Source organism: Scatophagus argus, chromosome 10 (genome assembly GCF_020382885.2).
Source record: "Scatophagus argus isolate fScaArg1 chromosome 10, fScaArg1.pri, whole genome shotgun sequence".
Classification (NCBI taxonomy): Eukaryota; Metazoa; Chordata; class Actinopteri; family Scatophagidae; genus Scatophagus; species Scatophagus argus.
The window spans coordinates 21472863-21497206 of record NC_058502.1 but is presented as its reverse complement, the minus strand read 5'-3'; the positions used below and the strand labels follow the sequence as shown (position 1 = coordinate 21497206).

The 24344-nt window shown below is 39.5% G+C and overlaps 1 protein-coding gene across 2 annotated transcripts in view; it reads right to left on the bottom strand.

Moving 5' to 3' along the window:
• Positions 1 to 74: 74 nt before the first annotated feature.
• slc24a3 (solute carrier family 24 member 3) overlaps positions 75 to 24344 on the bottom strand; it is a 79158-nt gene continuing 54888 nt past the window's right edge. The window contains exons 1-16 of one of the 2 annotated variants that reach the window (XM_046401014.1): positions 22231 to 23825; positions 20023 to 20099; positions 16938 to 17012; positions 16718 to 16802; positions 16265 to 16368; positions 15349 to 15423; positions 14989 to 15014; positions 14802 to 14855; positions 13980 to 14107; positions 13537 to 13697; positions 12055 to 12295; positions 10813 to 10979; positions 8508 to 8622; positions 7750 to 7862; positions 4587 to 4652; positions 75 to 4428 (exon numbers count right to left, since the gene is read on the bottom strand). In XM_046401014.1, coding sequence (XP_046256970.1) covers positions 4279 to 4428; positions 4587 to 4652; positions 7750 to 7862; positions 8508 to 8622; positions 10813 to 10979; positions 12055 to 12295; positions 13537 to 13697; positions 13980 to 14107; positions 14802 to 14855; positions 14989 to 15014; positions 15349 to 15423; positions 16265 to 16368; positions 16718 to 16802; positions 16938 to 17012; positions 20023 to 20055 — 1593 coding nt within the window. In that variant the 5' untranslated portion in view covers positions 20056 to 20099; positions 22231 to 23825 and the 3' untranslated portion in view covers positions 75 to 4278. Of the gene's footprint in view, positions 4429 to 4586; positions 4653 to 7749; positions 7863 to 8507; positions 8623 to 10812; positions 10980 to 12054; positions 12296 to 13536; positions 13698 to 13979; positions 14108 to 14801; positions 14856 to 14988; positions 15015 to 15348; positions 15424 to 16264; positions 16369 to 16717; positions 16803 to 16937; positions 17013 to 20022; positions 20100 to 22230; positions 23826 to 24344 lie in introns of those variants that run through there. The other variant, XM_046401013.1, reaches the window with a different exon arrangement.

Sequence of the window (24344 nt, the reverse complement as noted above, 5' to 3'; positions counted from 1 at the left end):
TATAAAATCTAGTGATAAGTCCTGGTAGCTATGTTTTGGCAGGCATGTGTGATTTTGTAGGTCCAACAAAAATTACTTTACAACAAAGCTTGTGTTACCTTAAGCAAAGACAACTTTATTAATGCTCAGGTAGCAAAATGATCCCTAAATTACATTTGAAACATCTAAACACAAAGTAAACCATTCTGTTAAAAAGTTTCATGTTTAGGAAGAGGTAAAGCATAGATGCGTAGAGAAACGTATCATCTGCAAACACTCTCACTCTCCATTTCTTATATCCTATACTACCAACAAGCATGCAGTCATCTAGGATATCCAGTTCAAACAAAATCCAGTGCCATCTTAAACTTCAATGGACTCTCATCCCATAGGACATTAAAATTTACCATAAATAATTTATTATATTGAATTATCTCCATGCGAGTAAACAAAGGACAATAGCTTAAGAGGTCTCAACACATCAAAACAAAGGGAAGTACAAGGGAGACCTAGGATCTATGAAAATATATTCAACAGATATACAGATTGAGACAAAAAATATATAAATACATTTACACCTATCTATATACATACAGTATGTACATCAGCATCACCCATGTGAATATCACAAATTATTTAGAAATCTCCTCTACAAGACGCATTTTTTCAAAATGTGAGCGTCTTTGTGGTAGTTTGGTTAGTTTTAAAGACATGGTACCCTTTGTTTAGGTGTTCATGCAGTGAATAGCAGCACAGAATATACTGAATCAAATAATCTGTAGAATCGGTTGTTAGAATCAGTTGTTAAATGGTAAAGTGCATGATAGAGATATTTTCTGATATAGATGATGAACTGGAAAAATGCCCTGATACTGATAATACAAACCACTAAAAGATGAGAGTGATTTTTCTTCTCAAGCCAGCATACTGAATGGCATAAGAGTAAGTGTCTGTATCTTAGTCACCCTACAAAAAAATCAATAGAGAGCTTAAGGCTCATGATAGATACTGGTCCAAACCAGGAATGTTACAATACACATACCAGATTCACGTCTTAATTTTCATCACTGCTGATGTTTTGAAAACTAAACATTGTGTACCAACAGTCATCAGCATTTTGGGATTTGGGAGAGATACAAATAATTCACACTTTATTTCATTGGTCCATGACTTCCTAACAACTTCACAGAAAGAAACTGTAATTAAACCTGTTTCTATGGGCAAGCACAAAATTAGTGTAATGAATAAAATTTCCAATTATGAAGACAGATTTGTTTGGGTTTCATGGATCTCTGTTAGGTTTTCCATTAAAATATTAGCAGCTCTTTGAATAAATTTATGGAAGCCAATTTCTTCCACGAAAAGAAAGAAAAGTTAGTTGACAAATTTAAAATAACTTACGATAATTCTAGATTGCAAAAATAACTCAAAATTATGACACATTCAAGTCAAAAGTATGACTCTGAAAATTAAATATAATTTAATCAAAGTCACATAAAAATTGTGCAAATTTACACCTCTCAGTAAGGCTAATCGATAAGATACAATCCAAACACCCCAAAACAAAAAAATAAAAACAAAACAACAAAACCCTTCTCATAACTTTGACTTGGCATCTCAAAATTCTAACTCAAATGTAAAAATTCTGACTTGCATTCACAAAATTTTGACTTATGTTTACTTTTTTTCTGGTAGAAACTGGCTTCCATAGATTCCTTTGGAAATGAACATCTGCTTATGAAGTCAAAATAAGTCATATATACTGACTCAGAATCTTTGATCCGTAGAACTGGCATCACATTACAGAGTTCTTTCAGAGAACCATTTAAAGTAGCTGTATTTGGAAGTGATGGAACCTATAAAATAAATTTAAAAGCTAAAAGCACTGATCATTGAGGTGAGTAACATTTCTACTCTGATATGACAGAGACAATTATTACCTCAGATTCTAAATATCAAGGTCTTCCTTCAGGCAGACACTATAACCAGAGAGCACAGTATCTGATAATGATTTGAACGATTCAGCTCACTAGTAATCCGAGTGTGCTGTGTAGCAGAACAGGCCATGATAATGTATGTTAATAACAGTCCTGTTTTAATTGTTTGTATAGTCAGTGATAAATAATTTTATAAACAATGACAAGCTAATGCAGCGTCACATGTTGAAAGACGGCATTTACAATTTCAATACATCTTTTTAAACTATTAAAAATTTGTCTTTGTTCATTAAAGCGGCATATTTACATATCTGTAAGCTCAAAGTTATTGCATTACATAGGATTCAAAACACATTTACCCTGTTTCCCGGTCATAGCACAGAGTACTCTGCCTCTTGTTTCAGAAAGAAATAAATATATATGATGTGTGTATATATATATGATGTATGTAAGCAAAAAATAATATTATTTAATTTTTCACAATTGAAATATAATATTTCCCAAGTTTGATATTAATATTATGTCAATAAATTAAAAATCACCTGAAACAAGTCTCGACTCAATAAGGGAAAAAAATGGTGGGGGGGGCACCTATCAGGAAGAAAAACTGACAGATGAGTGTTCACTTCTGCAGTGATGAAAGTCTTTGTGGAATAGTGTGACTTCGCTGGCGTGCCTTGCCTCCATAGAGAAATAAAAAAAAATCCCCTGCAGGGTTCACGATCCACATTGCACATGCTCTAAAAACTAGTAGGAATATTTATGTACCACAAACCTACTATATATGGACAAATCTAGACATTAGGCATTATAAAATACAAAGAACTCTGAAGATAAAAATAAAGTTGATTCCCCAACCTTAAAGTATTACAGCTGAGATAAAAGTCGTGATGCTTTATATTGCATCTTTACTCCTAAGATACTACCACTTAAATACCTCAGCTCCCCTTTGGGACCACAGGGGGGAGTGAAGCAGGACATCCATCCATCACAGATGAAATACTACATCCAACTAGCTTGGCTGTTTAAGTAATGCCACCACTGTTTTGAAAACAGCACCCCCAAAACATTTGCTTCTTAAAACCTTGATACAATAATTTCATGCAAACCCGCTTCATTTTACAAGGATGCCATCCTTATAATCAGCATGCATTAGGAGGAGGAACAGTTACAGCCCCCCTGTGAAGTTTAAGCTCTTCAGTGCAAGTTTGAATTCTGTTTTTAACATCCACACACGTCGCATAACTGAATCAAGTCATTAATGAAATCATCCCTCAGAGGAAATTGTGCTTGTTTGTACACGAGTGGTCATCAGAAAAGATCTTAGGTGTGGATTTCAGCAACCCTGGGTGCATAAATAAAACCTGCCCAGCTGTTTTGTGACCTCCAGAGGAGAAATGTGCGTATGACATGAATAAATAATAAATATAACATCTGGGGGGTATTTACAGAGGTGTGCTATTTACAGAAGGGCTCTTCATAAAGCTAACATAAAGCTACTTCATCTCCAGTACAAAACACACAAGCTACAGCTGTGATGCTATTGAAGTAAATTTATAAAAATGGTGACTGGATAATGCCCTGGTTCTGTGTGTGCATGTGTGTTGGGGGGTGGGGGATGTAGCTCTTATCTGAAAATGTAGCTGTATGTCTGAAAAATGTTCTGAACCAACATAACTGGAAAACACAGTTGCAATAAAATGGAAAATCTGAAATTCTGTTCTTTACCTGAAGACTTCAACTCTCTCCTAACGCTATTTAAACAAACCGTTATTATCTGCACCACAGCACTAAACTATACCCTCCACTCATTTACATCATTGCTTTTATCATTATTACTCTGAACTAGTAGATCTAGACCAGACTAGACTAGACCTTTCCTCTCAGGAAAGGATAGCAGCTAGTAAAGTTACAACCTTCACACCTAAATATGGGACTTTCAAATCATAGTCGGAGTTTCTTTATTTTTTGTCGTTGTTATTCTCCTCTGTATTGTCCTGTGTGAGGGCTTCTAACAAATCAGTCATTCCCATCTCTGCTCTTGAAATCATTCCTATACTCTGGATGTAAGCACCAGAGCAGCTCCACATTGCACTGAGCAGAAAGACGGCCACCAAATATAAACAGAAGTGTGGGATGTCTTCTCACAGTGTGTGAAGCAGACAGTCTCAAAAGGTATTTGCAAATAATTCTTGCTTCTTTTGTCGCCTTAAATTTGGAATTATACTTTCAGATTCTCATTTTATTGTCAGACAACACCAACCCTTTAGTACCTCACTTGGAATTCCTTGCAAACACCACTTCTAGTGTGAGTCTATGTGTGTGTGTGAATATGTACATCAATGTGTGGTGTGTGTGTGTCTCAGTCATCCCGGCAGGTTGGCAGGTTGACAAAAGTGAAGATGTTGTACTCGATGAGACAGGAAAAACACAGGAAGACGGAGTAAAGGAAAAGACATGTGAGACCCAGACGTTTGTCCAATGTCCACTTGTTCAGGTGAACTCCCAAGACCTGGACAGACAGATAGACAGGGAGGCAGTTGGGTGGAGAGACAAGCAGATAAACAGATCAGTGTAGCCATAGAAAGAAAAAACACATGGAGAGAACTCAAAAATCTGTCAGAGGCAGAAACTTATGGAATGTGTGATAAGATGCTGTTGTACACTCACAGTCAGAAAGACAGACGCCAGCAGGAGTCCCACAGAGAAGATGAGTCCTTTGCTGTTTAGTTTGATCTACAACAGAATAATGTGAAATACATCACTATGATGTTGAAGAACAAGTAGTAGATAAACACAGACCAACTTTGGTAATGATCCTTTTATCATCGTAGCAAACATAAAGCTGCTGAATGCTGTTCCTCTGGATGCACCAGGATTTAAAAGGTTTTACATTTTTATAGCAAAATCAATTCATTCTAATAAAATCACTGCGATCAGAGGATCTGCTTGAAGAGGCAGATTAATCTGAGCAAATGTTCCATGTTGAATATAGCAAGCTGTCTTGACAGAGCTGACCTTCGATGGGACGGAGAAGCAAAGAGTCAAAACCAGAGGAAGCTATCATAGCTGATTAGCTGTGTTGTACCATTCATTTTTATCTAACATCCTCTGTTGAATTAAAAAATCACTCTACTGAAGAGCAATGTTTGCAGCCAGTTTTCAGACAGGAGTCCACACAAATTCATATTTTGTATAAACTTATTGTCCTCCTAGCGACTGAGCTAAACTACTGAGTTTGTTAAGTGGCTGTTAGCAAACTTGCTAGCTCGGAGAACTTTATTCTCCCTTTTCAATAATTTTTCATTCGATAAGGTGGTGTGCAATGGTGGATTAAAGGGTAAAGCAAAACCTCCTGGAGACATTATGACTGAGCTAACGGTTAGCTCACCAGCTACAGCAGTTCATCTCCAGCTCTGCAAACAGTCACTATATCACCAAGCCTTTGTCCCCACCTACTTCACATGGACGAGCAAACGTCACTTTGTACTGCGACCACTGTGTTAGAATCTTTGAGACAGGAAAGTTGCAGATAGCTGGTGAATGTAGTGGAGCATTTAGTGGCCAAAGAGCCAGAGATTTTTCTCAGCAGTGAGTGATGAACATAAGAGAACTAAAATACGATTCAGTCTTCATATAAATATTAATGCTGTTTCCGCTTTAAGTGTACATGATTTGAAGCTAAGGGCATAGAAACAGCTGGGTGATCTACAGCCAGCCCTCTTACAGTCTGGCCCGAGGTCTGGACCAGCACTGAAAAGCACGTCAGTCTGCAAAGGACCAGATGACCATAAGGATACAGAGAAGCTAAGTGCAAAAACAAGTGCCAAAATAAGTATGGTTGAATAATTAAAAAATAAGTAAATAAATAAAATTCACACACATTTCACACATAAACAAACTGTTGAAATATAGAGTCTAACAACACTGGAAATATTTAATCAGAAACACTACAAACCCATAAGTCGTCTTAGTCACGTTTAACATCGCAAAAACCTTGTGTAGCCTTTACAAGATACACAACGAAGTGAAATGTGCCAAGCTGTGTTGGTGACGTATACTGTACAAGATTAGAGATATAGTTCACTAAGCTGTTTCACATAAAACTAAGACAGTCTACTTGTGTGTGAACATCCATTGCTAGTTTCTGTGTTTGTGTTCACTTCTGTCTAATAAAAAAATAAAGCCTAACTCCATTACCATGACAATGAGACATCGCCGCCACGTTTGCCTCTGATCACACTTGTGGTCAGTTTCAAGGTTCAGGTTACAGAAAAACTGATCACAGAACTGATGTATCATGCTCTGAATGCGCTCAGTTATATGATGTTGAATGGAGTTCTTCTGCAAAGATTTCATGGAACCTTATAGACTTAATTTATAGACCTAATTGTTCCAGACCTCCACCCTCATGCATAATTAACACATGAACCTCTAATAAAACAAGATAACCGCTGACCTACAGCACACTGGCTCCATGCAGTTAATTCAAGCAAGAAATGTGCACAAATTACGTTTTCTTCAACATCTATTATTGATTTTAGCAAAATAACGACACTGGCTAAGCGTACTTTGTTTCATCTGAGTTCATTTCTTTGTACAACAGAAAAAGCATTAATTTAATTTATTTGTGATGCCAATTTGGGATAGTGCGGTATATAACTGCTGCTTTCATTATCAAACCAGTCTCTCAGCAGCTCATTCAACAATCATTGTCTCTCCCTCCACACTCACACACACACACACAATTATTACCATATCACCTCCCTTACAGCCTGCGTTCATGCTTGTTTCTCTGCCACTTAATTGGTTTTTGTTGTTGTATTTTCTAACTTGTGGCTTGGATTGTCATTCAGATTGTGTTATCGCATGAAGCGGCGTATCAGCTTATAATGTTGACTTTTTTGGGATATTTGAGATGATTTTTAAATGCCAGTCGGGTTTTTATTATCTCAAATAAACAGATTATGGCACAGCATCTTTTTCTGTTTTTATCAGATTTTTTTTTCTCTTAATCCAGCAGCTGTGTTTTCTTATTTCAGAAAACTCAAATGTAAACTTGACAAAATAGGATGTGTTCAGCTGCTAACTTACACACAATTTCTTCTCGACTAATGTTTAACAGTATCTATACATTTTTGAATGTCATTCCTATTTTTTTTTCATGCATATACAGTATATGCATGCGTGTGTATGGACTACCTATTTTGTCAATTAATAATGCTTATATTAGTGAAAAATTGTTAAAAGAATTCTCATCACAGTCTACCAGCAAATGTTTGACATTGTGCTGGAAAAACAACTGAAAAGATTAATGCATTATCCAAATAATTGGCAATTAATTTTCTTTTGATTGACTAATCAATTGATCAGCTAATCATAGCAGCTATAACTCATATTGACCTGAAAAAAGTATCAGCCAGCCAACAGGTAAAACATCCAGATCCTATATCTTTAATCTCTATTAAAGTGTGTTTGTCTCTTTTTGTAGAAGTTGTACAATTTAAGTAGTTATTAATTAAAGGACAAGAGGTGCTGCCCAGTGCCCATGAAAACATCTGTACACATCCCTGCAAACAGTGTTAAACACAGCTTTTACTTTGCCACTGCTCTTGTTTTCTTTTCCTTAATTCAATTTGGGTGCTGCAAACAGGAAGTGTTAGAAGGACAACTGACGACATTGCAACGGAACCTGAAAAAACAAAAATATATCGCAATTTATAAGGAGACATTACTGCTATCAGTGGAGAGAGTAAGCTGCACTGACTTCAGGAATACGACATATGTGGGTTCCTGTGAGACCCTGAGAACGAGTGGTGTGTGTGCCACTTACATCAGAGCCATAGTTGATAGCCAGGGTCTTCAGGGCCCAGGGGAGACCAAGCCCCACCAAGATGTCAAACACATTACTGCCGATGGAGTTGGACACTGCCATGTCTCCCATTCCTGGAGAGACAGAGATGGAGTTGTAAAGCAGCAGAAACAGTGGGCACAGGAAAAGAAAGTTAGAGAGACAGCATGAGAGGAAAAGTGAGTGGGCATCGAGGCGACAGGAAGGTACATGGTGGCGTGCGGGTAGGCGGTGAGAGGTTGGGACAGAGGTGGGTTGATATACAGGCCAGATCAGTGGAGCTATCTGTCTGAATGATGTCCCACAGAAACAATGAAGCATCAGCAGCTACAAAGCGAAGGATGGACGACTAAACTGCAGTGGCGAGCCCCCACACACAGGCAGACAGACAGAGCCGTTTAAATATTTGATGACAGGAGCAAGAATAAACACAGATAAAAGGATGAAGGTAGGGACCCCGACGGGCTGTTTTCCCTCACCAACTCCCCCACCCCTCCTTCTTTTACAACCTCACCACAGGGACGGAAGAGGGACAGCGGAAAAAGGACCATAATCTTAACTCCCCACTCCTGCCCACCTGTCTCTGTCATCTCCTCCCCTATTTGATTGTGGCTTCACTATGATTCTGGTGTTTGACTTCCATCAGGGTGTAGGTGTGTGTGTGTGTGTGTGTTTGTGTTAAATGACAGCTTGGTAACATCATTTTGTGTGTGTGTGTGTGTGTGTGTGTGTGAGATTACCTTGCCGTGCCACTATTAGGCTGGCCATGCAGTCTGGGACGCTGGTGCCGGCTGCCAGGAATGTGATGCCCATGATGACATCTGGGATGCCGAGTGTGAAACCTATCACTGTTACCTGAGCGACAGACAAGACAGAGACAGACCATTTCTGCGTGTATTTTGGTTGTCCTTGTGCGTCCTCTGTGCATGCATGAGATAAACAAAACGGGGACCCACTCATACAAAAAACAGCTTCATAGAGCTATTGCAAGTCTTCAGCTATACAGGGAACTATCAGTTAGCTGGAAACATGTCTTCAAACAAATGCTAACATTGCTTTGTCTCTACTGAATCTGTAAATAAGCCTCTGCTTGTTCACCATATTAACTTTATTAGGTGCTAATATGTCAGTGTTGTTCTTCCACCAAGTGGTAAAACATCAATTAACCCTCAGGAGTCGACAGACGCGCCGGCGCGTCCTTATCACAAGACCACTTTAAGACCACGTAGCTGCAAGACGCAGCCTCGCTGAATCCCAGTTTTTTTTGTGTCGAAAGTGGGCACTTCAAACTATATACCAGTTTTTAAATTTTGTTAATATGTCAAGTAAAACCCGAGTTATGATAAAAAATATACCATTGCCATCACGTTTGGTGCGCGTTTGGGGCACACATTTTATTCAAGAAGACGCAGTAAACACCAGCGCATTGAGAGCACTTCATTCAGCGCATTTCAGCGCATTTTCCCCAGTCGGATTTTAGAGTTTTGTGTGATTTTAGGTCCAGTGTGTCAATACAGTATGTCAAAATGAAGAAAACAACAGTAAATCACACTTGTGAGGTTGTGCTGATCAAAAATGATTCAAAAATGGCAAGATAAAAAAAATTCTAAGTTGAAATATAAAATTAGAATCAAAAATAGTCAACAACTGACAATTATACATGACTTCAGAGGGTTAAAGCAACTTAAAAGCCAGCACTAACGTTAATGATGTTACATTTCTGCTTGGTGTGTGAACAGTCAGTTTGCTAACACTTTAGCCGTGTGAACTTCACAAAGCCGACACGCTTTTCATATGTTCATATGTCCAACCCAACAGTTCTAGATCAACATTACCTTTACGTTTTCAGCCACCTGATGAATACTACTCCAATAATCACTATTCTTTTAGCTCTCTTTTAGCGACCATCAACACCAAATATCCATCATCTCTGCCAGCTACTTGCTAACTTGCTGTTTGGTGTTGAGCGTGTGGTGTAGTGAGGGTTTTTAGAGCTGTTTCGCTGCATGCTGCTGCTGAAAACAAGGCTGATGACAGTGTATAATACAGTAAACCAGAACAGAAACACTGCAGGCCATAAAATCAAAATAATGAGCTGAAAGGTGCTGAAAGGCTCAGTATAGCTGAGGGGCACTGCAGTGTTGGTGATAACAATGGATGTCAGCTGCCTACCCTTTCACCTTACATGTAGTCAGCTGACCCATTGTTCATATAAAAAACAATGACTGCTCTAAGAATTCAGTTTCTTATGCTATATGCTTTACTTAAAAATGCTCTGAAGGTCTCTGTTAGGAATTCCATTATCACTAATGACACTATTAACTTCACTGTCATCGCTTTTAGCATTTCTCAGGTTTGCAAATGAAAAGAACAAAGATGGTACTGGTCCCTCATGCATGTTTCTTGGCTGCCCTTGTCAGTGTGCTACTAAATTGACATTATTTCCTATTTTTACCAATGTACCTCCTACAAGAGCATCACATTTCATTTCTCTAATTTCATTCTTGTTCATACGACTAAAGGAATTTTTTAATTTCACATTTTAATTGCTACTGGAGACATTAAAGATATGACACAAAAATTAACTTAAAAAGACTAGAATCCGGGCGGCAAGGTGGTGCAGTGGTTAGCGCTGTCGCCTCATAGCAAGAGGGTTCCAGGTTCGAATCCCGGTCTGGGCCCTTCTATGTGGAGTTTGCATGTTCTCCCTGTGCCTGTGTGGGTTTTCTCCGGGTTCTCCGGCTTCCTCCCACAATACCAAAAACATGCACATTAGGTTAACTGGCTACTCTAAATTGCCCCTAGGTGTGAGTGTGAGAGTGTGGTTGTCTGTCTTTGTGTGTTGGCCCTGCGATTGACTGGCGACCAGTCCAGGGTGTACCCCGCCTCTCGCCTGTAGTCAGCTGGGATAGGCTCCAGCTTCCATCCCTGGATGGATGGAAGACTAGAATCCCACAGGCCATGACAGAACTGCATATCACTGAGAAAAATATATTTTTTCTTCTACATCTCTGTCTTCCCCTGTTTTTTCTCCTTGTCTCTCACCATCCAGACCATGATGTAGGAGAAGAAGGCGATCCACAGGGTGGAAGAAATGAAGGACAGCATGAACCAGTTGTCCCAGCGAGGTGTGGAGCAGTTGGGGACAGTGTAGTACAGCAGGAGGCAAAGAGGCCAGGCCAGCAGCCACTTCAGCTTATTACACACACCAGCTGCAAGTACACAGGACAAGATGCAGCGTCAATACTGATGTGCATGGACTGTGTGGGCACATAGGAGGAGCACAAAGACAGATAATACGCTCTCTAACAATGTCCTTTAAAACTGACAGTAAACACGCCACCCATAGGAAGAGTTTGATGTCCATTTGACATGCTTTTAAATATGGTTCTTGCAAGTTTATTTCTGCTCTTTATCGTTTATACAGTCAAATGTATTTGAATATGATGCACGACTAATTCATGCATTGTTATAATATTTGATAAGCAGGATGTAAATTAAAACAGCGTGACACAGATAAATGAATTGTCAAATACAGTATGTCCAAATGGCAAGAATGCAGGATGAAACACATGAGGGTGGAATTTAAAATCACATACAAATTAATAAATAAAAATTATTACTAATAATAAAAAAATCATAATAAAAGTATAAAAGTTTTAAGTTATAAGTTAAGTTTAAGTTAAGTTAAGGTTTTAAGTTATAAAAAGCTGTGTTCAAAAGAATTTGCATGAAGAAAGGACTGTTGCTCTGAAGTGTCAAAAGAAAATAAATACATATTACATATTAACACATTCAACAACCTGCAACCAGCTACCATTAACAGTGTTTCTGGAACCTCTGCAAACAGACTCACTGGATTGCATCAAATGTTCACAGCTACAAACCCAAACTACAGCACTCGCATGTCAATGAAATAGTTCATTTTTTGGTAAATATGCTTATTCTTTTTCTTTGTAGTTTCATGCTCGCTTCAAGCTTGGGATTAAGACTGATAGCAGGAGTAAACAGCTAGCCTGACTCGGTCCAGTGCAGTAATATGCCTACCATATCTCTAAAGCTCACCAATTAACACACATGTCTTTAGTCTAACCTACAAGATACAGAAATCACAGTTTCCTGCTTCCTGTTTCTTCCAAATGACAGTCTGGGACACTGACTGTGTGTACCTTGCTGGAGCCACTCTTGGAAAGAAAGCAAGCAAAAATGTTGAACTATTTCTTTAGCTAAAAGAGACACAAAATGATTCGCTTTCAGTAGCAGAGTGAAAACATTTCACACAGGTACCTGGGCACTGGAAGGGTACAAAGGGTCCCTCTCCATCCTCTTCTTCTTCCTCTTCGTCATTCTCATTGTTCTCATTATCCTCGTTCTCTGTCTCGTTGCCATCCTCTCTGTCATCATGGCGAACGCTGACACCCCTCTCAGCGCCGGACAGGCCGTTTTCTATGCCTCGCCTACTCCCGCCCTTCACTGGAACGTCGGAGTCGCCATTGGTCAAAGTCCGTGTGTTGATTAGACGCTGCCTCTGTATTACAGTTAAACATATACACTGATGTAAAAAAAAAACAGATCCCACTTTAAATACTAATTTGCATACATACCTTATTCATCAATATGAATTGCAACCTGATATCAGCAGTGCAGTTTTCTCCTGGTGGATGTTTTGTTTGGCAAATCAGTCAACAAGCAAACGTGCAGGAAGACATTAGGTAGATTTTAGGTACAAGCTAATGGGGGTGGCACGGAATGCATGTAATAGGCTATGAAACTAGCAAATCTACTCATTAGCTCTTAGTAAGTGGTGAATGTTTATGCTTAGCCAAAGATACTGCACCTACTCCACACTAAAGATTAAAACAAGGACTCCCTTTCCAGTAAAATAGAAGGCAACATTTAATGTGGTACTATCGAAAATAAGTGTCAAAATCAGCCAGATATGCAGGTTGTATTCCACAGCAGGTTATCAGACCTTCAGTTTAGCGACTAGCGACTAGCTGAATTGCAAACAGAACTTCTGTAGGTTTGTCATCATTACAGTAGCTGGCCAAATATGCAGCTGTTCCAGTGACCATGTTTAAAATGAAATAATGTGATTGGCTATGTGTAGAGGATTTTGTCTACACCGATAAAGAAACAACTGGGCTCTGAGTGGTGCAATCACAGACCGGGTGCTATCATGAAACCAAAAATATGCATGTTTGCTTTCAGGGTACTTTTTCCTCCAAACATAGCATGGGACAACAGAGCACACACAATTTGTATGCTGTAGCAGCAAAGATGCAATTTAGTTAGTTTGCTGCAACAGTTTCACATCATGTCATTTGAGGACATTGTGATTCACATTTTTTTCACCTTCACTGGTGAGAGAGAGGGAGAGGAAAGTGAGAGAGTGAGAGAGAGAGTGAGGGGCTTGACATGCAACAAAGGTCGACGGCTGGAGTCAAACCAGTGACATTGCTGATGTCAGGCTGCTCCGGTGCTTTAAATTTGTAACAAAGCAAATGAGATGGAGTCATTTGTTGGATCAGGTTTCTCCATCATGTCTTGACTAGTCAAAGAAACGAACAAAAACACATAATGCCCGGAATCTTTAATGGTTTGGCTGATTTGTAGCCCAGGGCCTCCATGCACCACCAGATTACCTTGTTAAAGTTGACCTGTCTGAAATGCTTTTCCCTTTAGGAAAACATGCTGCAGTCTGCTTCAAATTGGAAATGGCAGCAGTCTCCTATTTCTCTACAATTGTGGGCCAGTGTGAATCCTTACCTCGGTGATGAGCATTCGTGAGGCCATGGTGAGGCGAGTTCTGGGGGAGAAGTGGCTGGTGATCATGATTCTCATGCCGGCTTCAGAGAAGGACAGCTGGTGGGGGTATGCTGACAGCAGTTCATCCACCATCAGTACTGATGGCTTCCTGTGGTGGTTTGCTATAGGAGACACACATGCACTTATGACCACAAGAGAACACACTGTATACTATATTCTATAGCTTTTAACATCTGTGCTAAAATCCTAGATGTCTGAGTGATTGAATGTATTCCTACAATGTTTGCAACTGTAGCAATGACCTCACAAAGGTGGCTACATTACATCTCTAACTCTAAAGAGACAAGGCCTGTGGGAATAGTTCAACACTTCAGATAACACACTTCTCTCCAGTGCTTCTGTGCAGCTGCTGATGTTGAACTCCAGTTTAACAGAAAGTGTACCTTTCTTCAGTAGAACAGCTGTAGCATCGCAGCCATCGTCTAGTTCAGCGTTATTGGCCGCTCCATTCCGCAAAGCGGATGAGTTCTTCTTCCGCCTCTCCAGGAAACGAACAACATGGGAATTCAACCTGCAACAGGGTAAAATCAAGTTCATTTCTAACATTTATATCAGGTGTGAAATTTCCATTGACTTGAGTTTTAACCTCAAAATGCTTTGCTGTTATTCACTGGTTTGGTTTAACTGAGCTGCTCTTGCAAGACCAGTTGTACTTCACATAAAATCCACACCTTTTTACTGTGTTTCAGTATTTATCTGCCATTTTTATTAATGAACTGATACTGAGTCAACTCAAAACAACACTGATGTTTAAATTTAAGAGTTTAGTCTAGACCTGCTCTAACTGGAAAGTGTCATGAGACAACTTCTGTTGTGATTTGGCGCTATATAAATAAACTGAATTGAACTGAGTAAATAGTTTACATAGAAAGATTTGTTGTGGCTGTGGTCATTTTGTTGTGTTTATACCCCATCCACTAGATAGCAATGTTGTGATTTCTCTTCAGCTATTTAATTTCACTCCATTATAACAACTGAGACAGGAAGAAGTGAACACATATCACTAATATAAACAGAAAAATAAAAATGAATAGTATTTAGACTTTGTTCATAGTATAAATGGCATAAACCAATCTGACTCTTGTGGTTATGAAAAATAATGCAAAAAAGAACGCACTCCATGGAGTCCCAATATGGCTCTATAGTGCAGGGCCGGATTCTGACAACATTACAGTGACTACAGGTTAACTGTGTTAATTACTTACTTCATGATCAAAATGTAGACAAAATACATCAGAATCAAAGTGAGAGCCTCCCACCTGTAAAACACAGTTAGGATTAATGTGATTTAATGATTTTTTTGTTTTTAATTTGAGGCTTGTTTGAATTAATCTCATTACTCATTATTTATTGTGAACCATTTTAATCAGTATTCAGAATAATTAGACTTACCAAACCACTTTTTCATCATATATGAACTGTAATATGAGAGTGGAAGATGACACAGAGGTGAAAATCATAGCCTTGAATATGTCATTAACAGCTGTTCAAATCCTACCAGGGCTGCAACTAACAATTACTTTGATTAATATGCCATTTATTTCCACCAATAACTGTTTAGACTATAAAGTGTAAAAAATACTCCCAGAGCCCAACGTTATGATATAGAAAAGCAGGACCTCCTTACACTTAAGAAGAAAAATGTAAAATGACTTAAACTATGAACCTTTGGGCAATTGATCAATTAATCGACTGGCCTAAAATAAAGCTCTAAATCCCACAAACTGTAAATACATGAAGGTTGTTCCTTACCACTATGAGAGCAGAGATAGACAAGGTGTAGTAAACAGAGTCTCTAAGCAGAGGCCAGCAGGTGAGACGTATTGCCTGGGAAAGACAGACAGGCAGACAGACAGAGAGACAGACAGAATGAGTGAGACGATGCTAAAACTTCAACACTGAACTACATTTTTTTTTTGCCCTGTTGAGTAACACATCCCAGAAGGTACTCAATGCTCTGCACTACTAACAAGATAAACCAGGCTCTCTCTCTGTGTGTGTGTGTGTCTGTTTTGGGATTACGTAACATGCAATCTAAATGGGGGGAAAAAAAAATCTTTCAAGTATGGTTTTCTTTTCCTTGTGGGATTACAGCAGTGAATGGGACAGATATCATTTTCTGACTCACACACTTCTGCTGTAAACTAATGCAGCTATGACTTGCAGAGCCACTGAGAGAGTGCAGTTTCCATCCAAGGCTTTTATTGTGAACTGTGATGTATCGACTATCGAAAGTCGCAAAGCCTCAAGGGAAAAAGTATCTTGAGGCAGAAAATTTTAAAAAAAGACTCCTATATTTTAAGAAGAAATAGTGCCAGAGACAGTGGTGCAGTGGTTAGCACTGTCATCTCACACCAAGAGGGTTCGAATCCCGGTCTGGGCCCTTCTATGTGGAGTTTGCATGTTCTCCCTGTGTCTACGTGGGTTTTCTCCGGGTATTTCGCTTCCTCCCTCAGTCTCAAAAACATGCACATTAGGTTAATTGGCTACTCTACATTGCCCCTAGGTGTGAGTGTGTGTGATTGTCTGTCTTTGTGTGTCAGCATTGTGACTGACTGGTGAAGTCATGGTGAATGCTGGAGAAAAATTTGAATGCTGGATATATAAACTGTTAGTAACAGAGAGAGATGCTGTTAATAGTTGCTTGCATGTGTGTTTTGTACTATACCTGTACAGCAAATATCCCACACGCTCCAATAATGCAGAGGATGTTGAAGACAGCTGAGCCCACTATGGTGCCGACCCCGACATCGCCTTTAGTGACGAAAACTCCTGCACAGAAGTGTGGTTTGAGTGTAGTCAGAGCCAACTGATGTACAATGGCTATAGCCCTTCAGTTAGCATGGATACATTATAATAGTCCATACAGTATTATAATAATAACTCATGAGGCAGTATAGATTCTTTTAAATACATGAGAATGATGAAGAGCATGCTGTCAGAGTGTTTTTAATGTCAGTGTGGAGTACTCAGGGCAACTGTGGACTGGTTACCTCATTTTTATTCATTTAGCTAAAGTTATATACTGCATGACAAGATAAGTTATATTCTTTCAGTCTTACTGGAAATACCACTGGTGTTTATATTTTTAAATTTGCTTGTGTGTGTGCGTGTTTCTCACCAATGACGGAGGTGAACAGCTCAGGAGCTGAACTGCCTGCTGCCATAAAGGTTGCTCCTGCAACATCTTCACTCAGATGAAGACGCTAGTTGACACAAAGAAAGAAATAAAGAAAACACTGTTCTTAGCAAAACCACACCAAAATGCATGACTTCAAGAGTTCCTATGTGGTGATGTAAGCTCAGTGGAAGTGTGGCAATAACCTGCAGTGTTTTCTTACCTCACATATCTTCTCTAGTGAGGGGACAAAGTAGTCATCACACACCAGTGCCAGGGCATAGAACATGTAGACTGCCTGCAGGGGACAAACACACAAGCCAGCTGATATTACTTTCAAAAATGTGCCTTCCAGAAGCAGAAAAGTGTCCATCCCATCCTTCAGTGTTACAAGGCAGAGGTGTGATTGTGTAATCAAGATTATGGATATTCTGAGAAGTATGCAGAGAAAAGTTTCAAAATCTATCTTACAGTACATGTTAGACTCACTACTAAACAAGTGATATTTTATATGTTTTTATTCACACAAAAACAAAGTGCAAATATTAAAATATTATGTGGATTAAGCCTATAAGACAAGAAAACCCACATAAGACAAAGAGATAAAGAGGTAAAAAACATCAACTGTCAAACTTTTCTTTTCAGGTGTGACAGTGTTCCTACATAATTTATATCTGGAAGAAACTCTAAGAAAAGAGAAGACATACCGCTATGTAAGATGTTGCTTATGTAAGAAGAATAAGGAATGAGGTCTCATGGGGATGGAGATCAGGTGCATACAAATGTTTGAAGAAACGACAGACTGACAGCAGTTTTAACTCTTGTTAAAGAAATGATTGTTGAATAAAGTAACAAATTACTCCAAATGTACACTAGAAGTAACACTTCTGTGATACTTTGGTGCTTGCAAACAAGCAACCAGCACACTTATGCCCTGTACAATAACAGACCATATTCACACTGCGACGAATTTCCCCTAACATCTTGCTCGAGGAGGGAAATTCATATGCTGGGACAATGCCATGCTGCTGTGTTCCTGTTTGCAGCCCAGAACCACACAGGGAAAAGGACAAATCACTATGATACACTACTTTCTGATTGATTAAAAAGACAAAGACAGTGACAATCTGGTGTGACATCAGACCATATTTCAAAACAACTTATTTTATAACCCAGTAGCCCATATAACCCACTATTATTTACACTTTTTCTATTGTAACGCTAGCCAGAAAGTGGCTGAATGCAAATGCTAGCTGCTATCTGTATCTGTTAATATATATTTTACCTCAAAATATGGCCCAGTGTCGCTCCAGACTTTGACTAGCCATAGTCTTTTCAGTTGCTAATCAGTCAGGAAGAAGTGAAATGACAATGATTCATCCGATTAAACACATTTTATGACTTACACCCCATGTGAACATGGTCCATGGGTGAGTGACGCTGACATTAGTTACATTACTCCTTTTGGTTTGGTGTGTGAATTAGGTGGTGAGTTTCTTAAGACTCTGAACAGCAGCTGAGCTGAGCTGTGGCGCTGAAAAGACTGTTCAATAAGTAGCACTTCTGATCAAGACCAGAGACGGCTAGATGCTGGAACACATTTGTGATGCTTTGTTCATTGTAACTCATTGCACTCTTGGCATGTCGTTTGCCTCAGTTCACCCAAACTACATATTTCCTTTAGCCCAAACAGAGTTGCTATGAAAACTGCGAACAGCTTGCTGTATAGATCATCCACAGTAAACAGGATACTGTTAGTGGAAATATGAATTCAAGGCCAATCTCTTATATAAGCCTGTTCTAAATAAAGCTTTGTTTTTTTTCTGCCATTCAGGTAAATAAAAGCCCTCTCCAATCTACTAAAACAGCTTCAGAAAATATTTCTCATGAGTACTATGTATATGTTAATGTGAATATAGAATTCAGCGGTGACCATGAGTGTAGTCACGAGGAATGATGTAACCTCTGTTTGACAGGCAGAGCAGTTTTGGTGTCTGAATCTTTAGACAGTCAGTCGGTGTGTCCTCACATCACACATAAGCCTCTGTTCAACATCTGCCAAACACTTCCGCATTACACCACACTGGCAGCTGGCTCAGGGGGTTGTTACACACAGTGTGGTCTGTGTGTGTGGTGTGTGGTGTGTGTCTGTCAGCTGGTATAGGGTTATTCCTCCATATTATTCCTCCATGTCATCACAAGCTTGTATTAGAGGCCGGCATTTAGTTCTGATTTCCCCACTTTACTCAGACTATTTTATCCTCTTTCAGTGAAACGTCTCCTTATCATCTTATCTGCTCCAGGTTTAATTTGCTATTCATTGTATTCTTGTTGGTACTGTAAACAGAACACGTTCTCCAAACGTTCTCCTGTTTACCTGTCTGGATAAATTACATTTCGATCGCACAGATTCCATCAGTGCAGACATGAGTCACTTGTGCTCACCACTCTGCTGCTCTAAATTTCTTCTCTTTACAAGAAAAACTGTTCCCACTCACTAATTAATTCCAATTGCTTTCTACTTTGCAGTTTTTTGAATCACTGTTAGGTTACGCATGCCTCCTGCACAGATGTTTCACATTAAAAGCCTTTCAGTGTCTCACTGGGTATAATCCATCCCTTTCCTGGAGGCTTTTAATTTGGACTGTTAGGTTTCATTGATGGTAACAAAACCACGAGTGGAAAAAAGTGGTGACCACGCTATGACGCTGTTGTTTTGTTAACGAAATTCATGCCGCATAATTGTACATTACGCTAATTCACAAAGTCAGCTATCAGAGCACAGGTAATTCCGCCACCTTGATGTAGGCAGATCACTTCTTTGCATTTTTTTTTCTTTTAATCAGAATGCAAACAAAACATGAGGATTCAATGGAAGATTTAATGCAGCAGAGGTTTGTTGGGCTTTAATTTCTTTTGTTACCGTAGCCTCAGTTTGTTGCTGGAGCAGCTGATAACCATACAGTATTTATGGCTTTTACATTACTAGATAACAGAGCAGGATACTGATTCGCTGCTGTATGAAAAGCCATAAAGACACATCTCAGCAGCACTGATGAAGCCCTGGTGGGAAACACAAGAGGTAATTAATGTTCACCATTTTTATTTGTGGAATCATTGTTCAACCTGTTTTGTAAGACCTTGTTTATTTATTTTGCAATCTCAGCTTCGTCATATCTTTCACAGAAGCCTCTTCCAGTGTCTTCCAGTGGTGTATGATTGCCTCACACCTATACAAATGAAGAAAGTAAGAGCAAAAATATAGCAAAAGTAAGAGTAAATCGAGCGCTGCTGCAGGTGACACTTACACAGAGGACATGAAGGCCCACAGCTCCTTCCATGCGTTCCTGGTTCGTGAAGTAATCCCTGGGGAACTCATGGATCGCTGCGGAAAACACACACACGCACACACACACACACACACATGCCCATGGTGAACAGGGGGAACAAATATGAAATATTAACTGCAGAGAGAGGAAGCTACCCTGAGGGACTCATCCAAACAGACATAGAAAAATAAACACATAAATAAAATCAACGTAACAAGCACAGACATAAGTCAAATGGACAACTGAATTTAATATCCAATAAGGACACAAGGTTTGTACAAAAATTAAAAGCACCATAATGAAAGAAGGTTTATATATTAATGTGTTACAGTATTTGTGTTTTTCTCTTGTGTTTTTGATTGTAATTGCCTGTCAAAATTTGTCTTTAGTATTTATAGATAAAAGATACTGACTAATGTAGCATTAGCATCAATCAGCCATTCAGAATACCAAGAAGAATTCTTACACATTAAGTTCAGGCAAAATTTTTAAATTATAATCACTGTCAGCAATATAAACGCACAATCAAGAGATTATCTTCACTGAAAGTATGATTTGTTTTCTTGGCTGCCATATGGCTCCATCCTGGTGTGGCAAGTCTTCATGACACGTCACGTCTATTGTTCTACATTAAACAGGAAAACGAGTTTGGTTCTTGAACCTTGCTTGACTGCTCTTGCTCTTACAGTTTCACTAAAAGCAAGGCTTGTGAACAACAACAACAAAAAAAAATCCAACTCACTCTGCCTCATGAGACAAAGAGCACATCCTGCCCCACTGCTCTGCATGTCTAAAGATTGTCTTACAGTGACCAACAGCACACCCAGATGTTCCTCTGACTCACATCACAGCTCTGCTGGAGGCAAACGTGCATGTTCAGGTATACAGATGCAGTCATTTGGAGTCACTCAGGGGTTCAGGCTGCATGGCGCTGCTGTCCAAAATAAAAACCTGCATACACAAGTTTGAATCCAGTGATCCACGCACACACACTCGGTGTGAAGCAGCACTCAGCGGGATAACGCTCGGACACTGATCTGTCCCTCCATCCTCAACCGGACGACAGAGGTGACACCATGAATCCATCACTGCGGCCAATCACGACATGCCAAAATATGCCGTGTATTTATTCCCAGCCATCATGTGCATTTCCTGTTGCATATGAGTGTGCATACAAGTAGTCAGGCTAAAAATAGCCTCAGTCCAGTCTGACTCTGCGTGCGTGTGTGTGTATTTGCTTGGCTTGCTGCGCGTGTGTGTACCCTCTGTGTGCTGTATGCGTGTGTACTTTACCGCTGTGTGTTTGTTTGCGGTGTGCGCTTGTGTAACGTGAAGGCAACCCAATGTGCAGTGACATTCTGTCTCTCAACAGCCGAGAGCTTGTGAGTCAGGCGGCTTCAGCTTCATCCTGCCCTGTGCGGCCCAAACACAACACGGGCGTGTCAGCTCATAGGAACTGACAGCAGCACAGAGAGAGGGAGAGAGAAGAGATGAGAGCGGCAGGAAGGGAAACAAAAAAGGAGACGAAATGAATGAGAATCTGGGATGATGCTGAGCTGCCATAGAGGAAATGATGAAAGAAGGGAGACTTCAAGTGTAAGGAGACATGGAAAGCTAGAGCTTGGAATGACTAAAATAGACCTTTGCATCTTATTTACTAGCAAGTTTCACTCACAAAAATGAGAAATCCATCACATTCTCAGTCCAACAAAATTTTCCCTTGAGGTGCTCCCAGTTTCATTCCACAAACTGTGAATGGAGAGAGAGGACTATGGCTTCATCACATTCCTCCAGAGTCCTTCTGGAGTCAGCTAAAAAAAAAAAACCCTGTGTAGATTTGTGCTGTTTACAAATCCTTGTGCACGCTTTATAAACTGTGCTCACCGTTTAGCAGTCCATGCCCCTCAGTTTGCCATTTGTAAACATGTCACATCCACCGAACGGCTGTTTTCCCTCCTTTTGTCTCGCTGTTTGATGACGTTGCTGAATTCCACTTACGTGTCTGTATTACTGTTCATAATATTGCCTAATTTTGATTAAGGGCTATTTATGTTGTACATCATAATCCATATTATAACAGTATTCCTATAGAGATTCCACTGTATATTACATGCTTCTTCAGGGATTTCCTTTTTATGCGCTGTAGCCTATAAATACTTGATACAGCCATAAGCATATTAACATTACCGTAAGCCAAGAGGCTGGAGATTCTTTTGAAGCTTCTCACTCCCACATCAGCAGTTAACAGCCACCCATGTCTACACGTCTCCTAGCAGCGCTTCTCTTCCAGCTGTTGGCAGCACTTCTTCTCTTCCCTCCACCTCTGGACACAGTGATCCAGAAAGGGATCGTCCTACAAAAACTGACTGTATCGAGCAGTATACATCTACAGCCACTTTTATCCAGATCAAACATTTATAACGTGCAAATACACAGACATTTGTGTCTCTGATAGTAACAAAGGTATGTTCGTGGAACTGAATAACAACACGGGTGACCCAAGAAGGGTTTGCACCTTATAGCGTAACCAAGTTTGCCCTTTACATGATCAGGAGAAAGGTAATACTATAGTATTGTTTCCAGTGTTTATATTTATTTGGTATATCCTTGTTTATTTGGAAACTCAACCATAATTACTTTGATTTATAGATGAGGTTTGGGCTACATATAATAAAGAAATGAGACCTTTGGCAGTTATGCTCATGACTCTGCATTGTTTTACCAAAAACCAATTCAGACCTTTTTACCTGTTTAAATATCCTGAAAAGAGACATCAATCAATTGTTGACGGATGATCACTTTTTGGCACCATTTTTGCTGCTTCCTCTACTTCTCCTCCCTCTTCCTCAGCACACAGTCTTCCATCCTCCTCCACAGCAGCAGAGGGGTCTGATGCTACACGTACCCGATGAATATACAGTATTTTGTTCTACACTACAGTGCACAAACCATAGCTATGTACAGGAAACCTCTGTGACTTCCCTGCCCCAATATTATCCATGGAGATATGATATAATATAATGATAAAATAATATGTCTCGTGAGGCCTCTGACAGGCTCAGGACTTATGCCCAGGTTAGCTTGAGCAGCAAGGCAGCATTGTATATAATGTATATAATACAAATACATATATTAAAATCTACATGGATGCACATATGTATAGATAATGTTAGCACAAGACATTCACATCTAAAACAAAGTAACATGAAAATACCATAAAATAATACAGCATGTAATAAACTGTACTGAAATACAGCAGGCACATTACAGCTGAATATAATATGAATTATGAATATTACGGGTGAAATAAATAGCCCTTAATCAAAATTAAGTCATTGTATTAGATAGCAACGAAAAAGCATCATCAGTCAGCCGCGTCATCAAAACAGTGAGACATGAGGAGGGAAAGCAGCCAGTTAGAGAGTGTGACAGGCTTAGAGTCAGTGTGTGTATGTGTGTGTGTGTGTGTGTGTGTGTTTGTGAAGCCACAATCTCTAAACTGTGAGCACGGATTTATGGACCAAAAGCAGACTCACTCATGACTGTTCTTTTTACTAAAAATGTGAAAACAGTTGATGTAAACAGGGTAGTAGGTGGTGATACATAGCTTTCCACAAATTCATTTAAGAGACTAGTGGAACGTACACAATTTAGGACTAATGTATAGCAGAGGGCTCACTGATTTGGATCACTGTGGGCAATAATTTAATTAAATCATCGTGGTAATAACATTGTGCCTTTTGTGACTGGACAGGAGGCAACAAAGAACACAGACACACACACACACACACACACACACACACACACACACACACACACACACAGAGGCTGTACCTCACGGTCTGCACGGCACATATAGTACAGGTGTGCATAAGTATGTGGGCATGTTCGCTTTAAACTATCAAAGCTCATACACAAGAACACATGTTCATACATAATATAAGCAGTAACACAGCTGGGTCTGGCTTGACTTGCAGTTTACAGTTTTACTAAATGGTCTATGAACACGCTTATACGTGCGGTTAAGAACTCGCGTGCTGCAGTCTTGTCAGAACATACGGGGGAAACACCAATTAAAGAACAACCACAAAAATATTGGTGATTAAATTCAAGAACAACAGTATTATGGAGTATTTCTGGTGGAGTATAAGTATAAGGAAGTATATTTAAATTTGAAAACAACATTGTCATCAGGATGGGTTTTGTGTCATTTTGCCCAAATAGCAAATATCGACAACTGAATTCTCTATTTTAAGTAAGTCTACCATTGCCACCCTTTCTCATCTCACTGTTAGACTGCT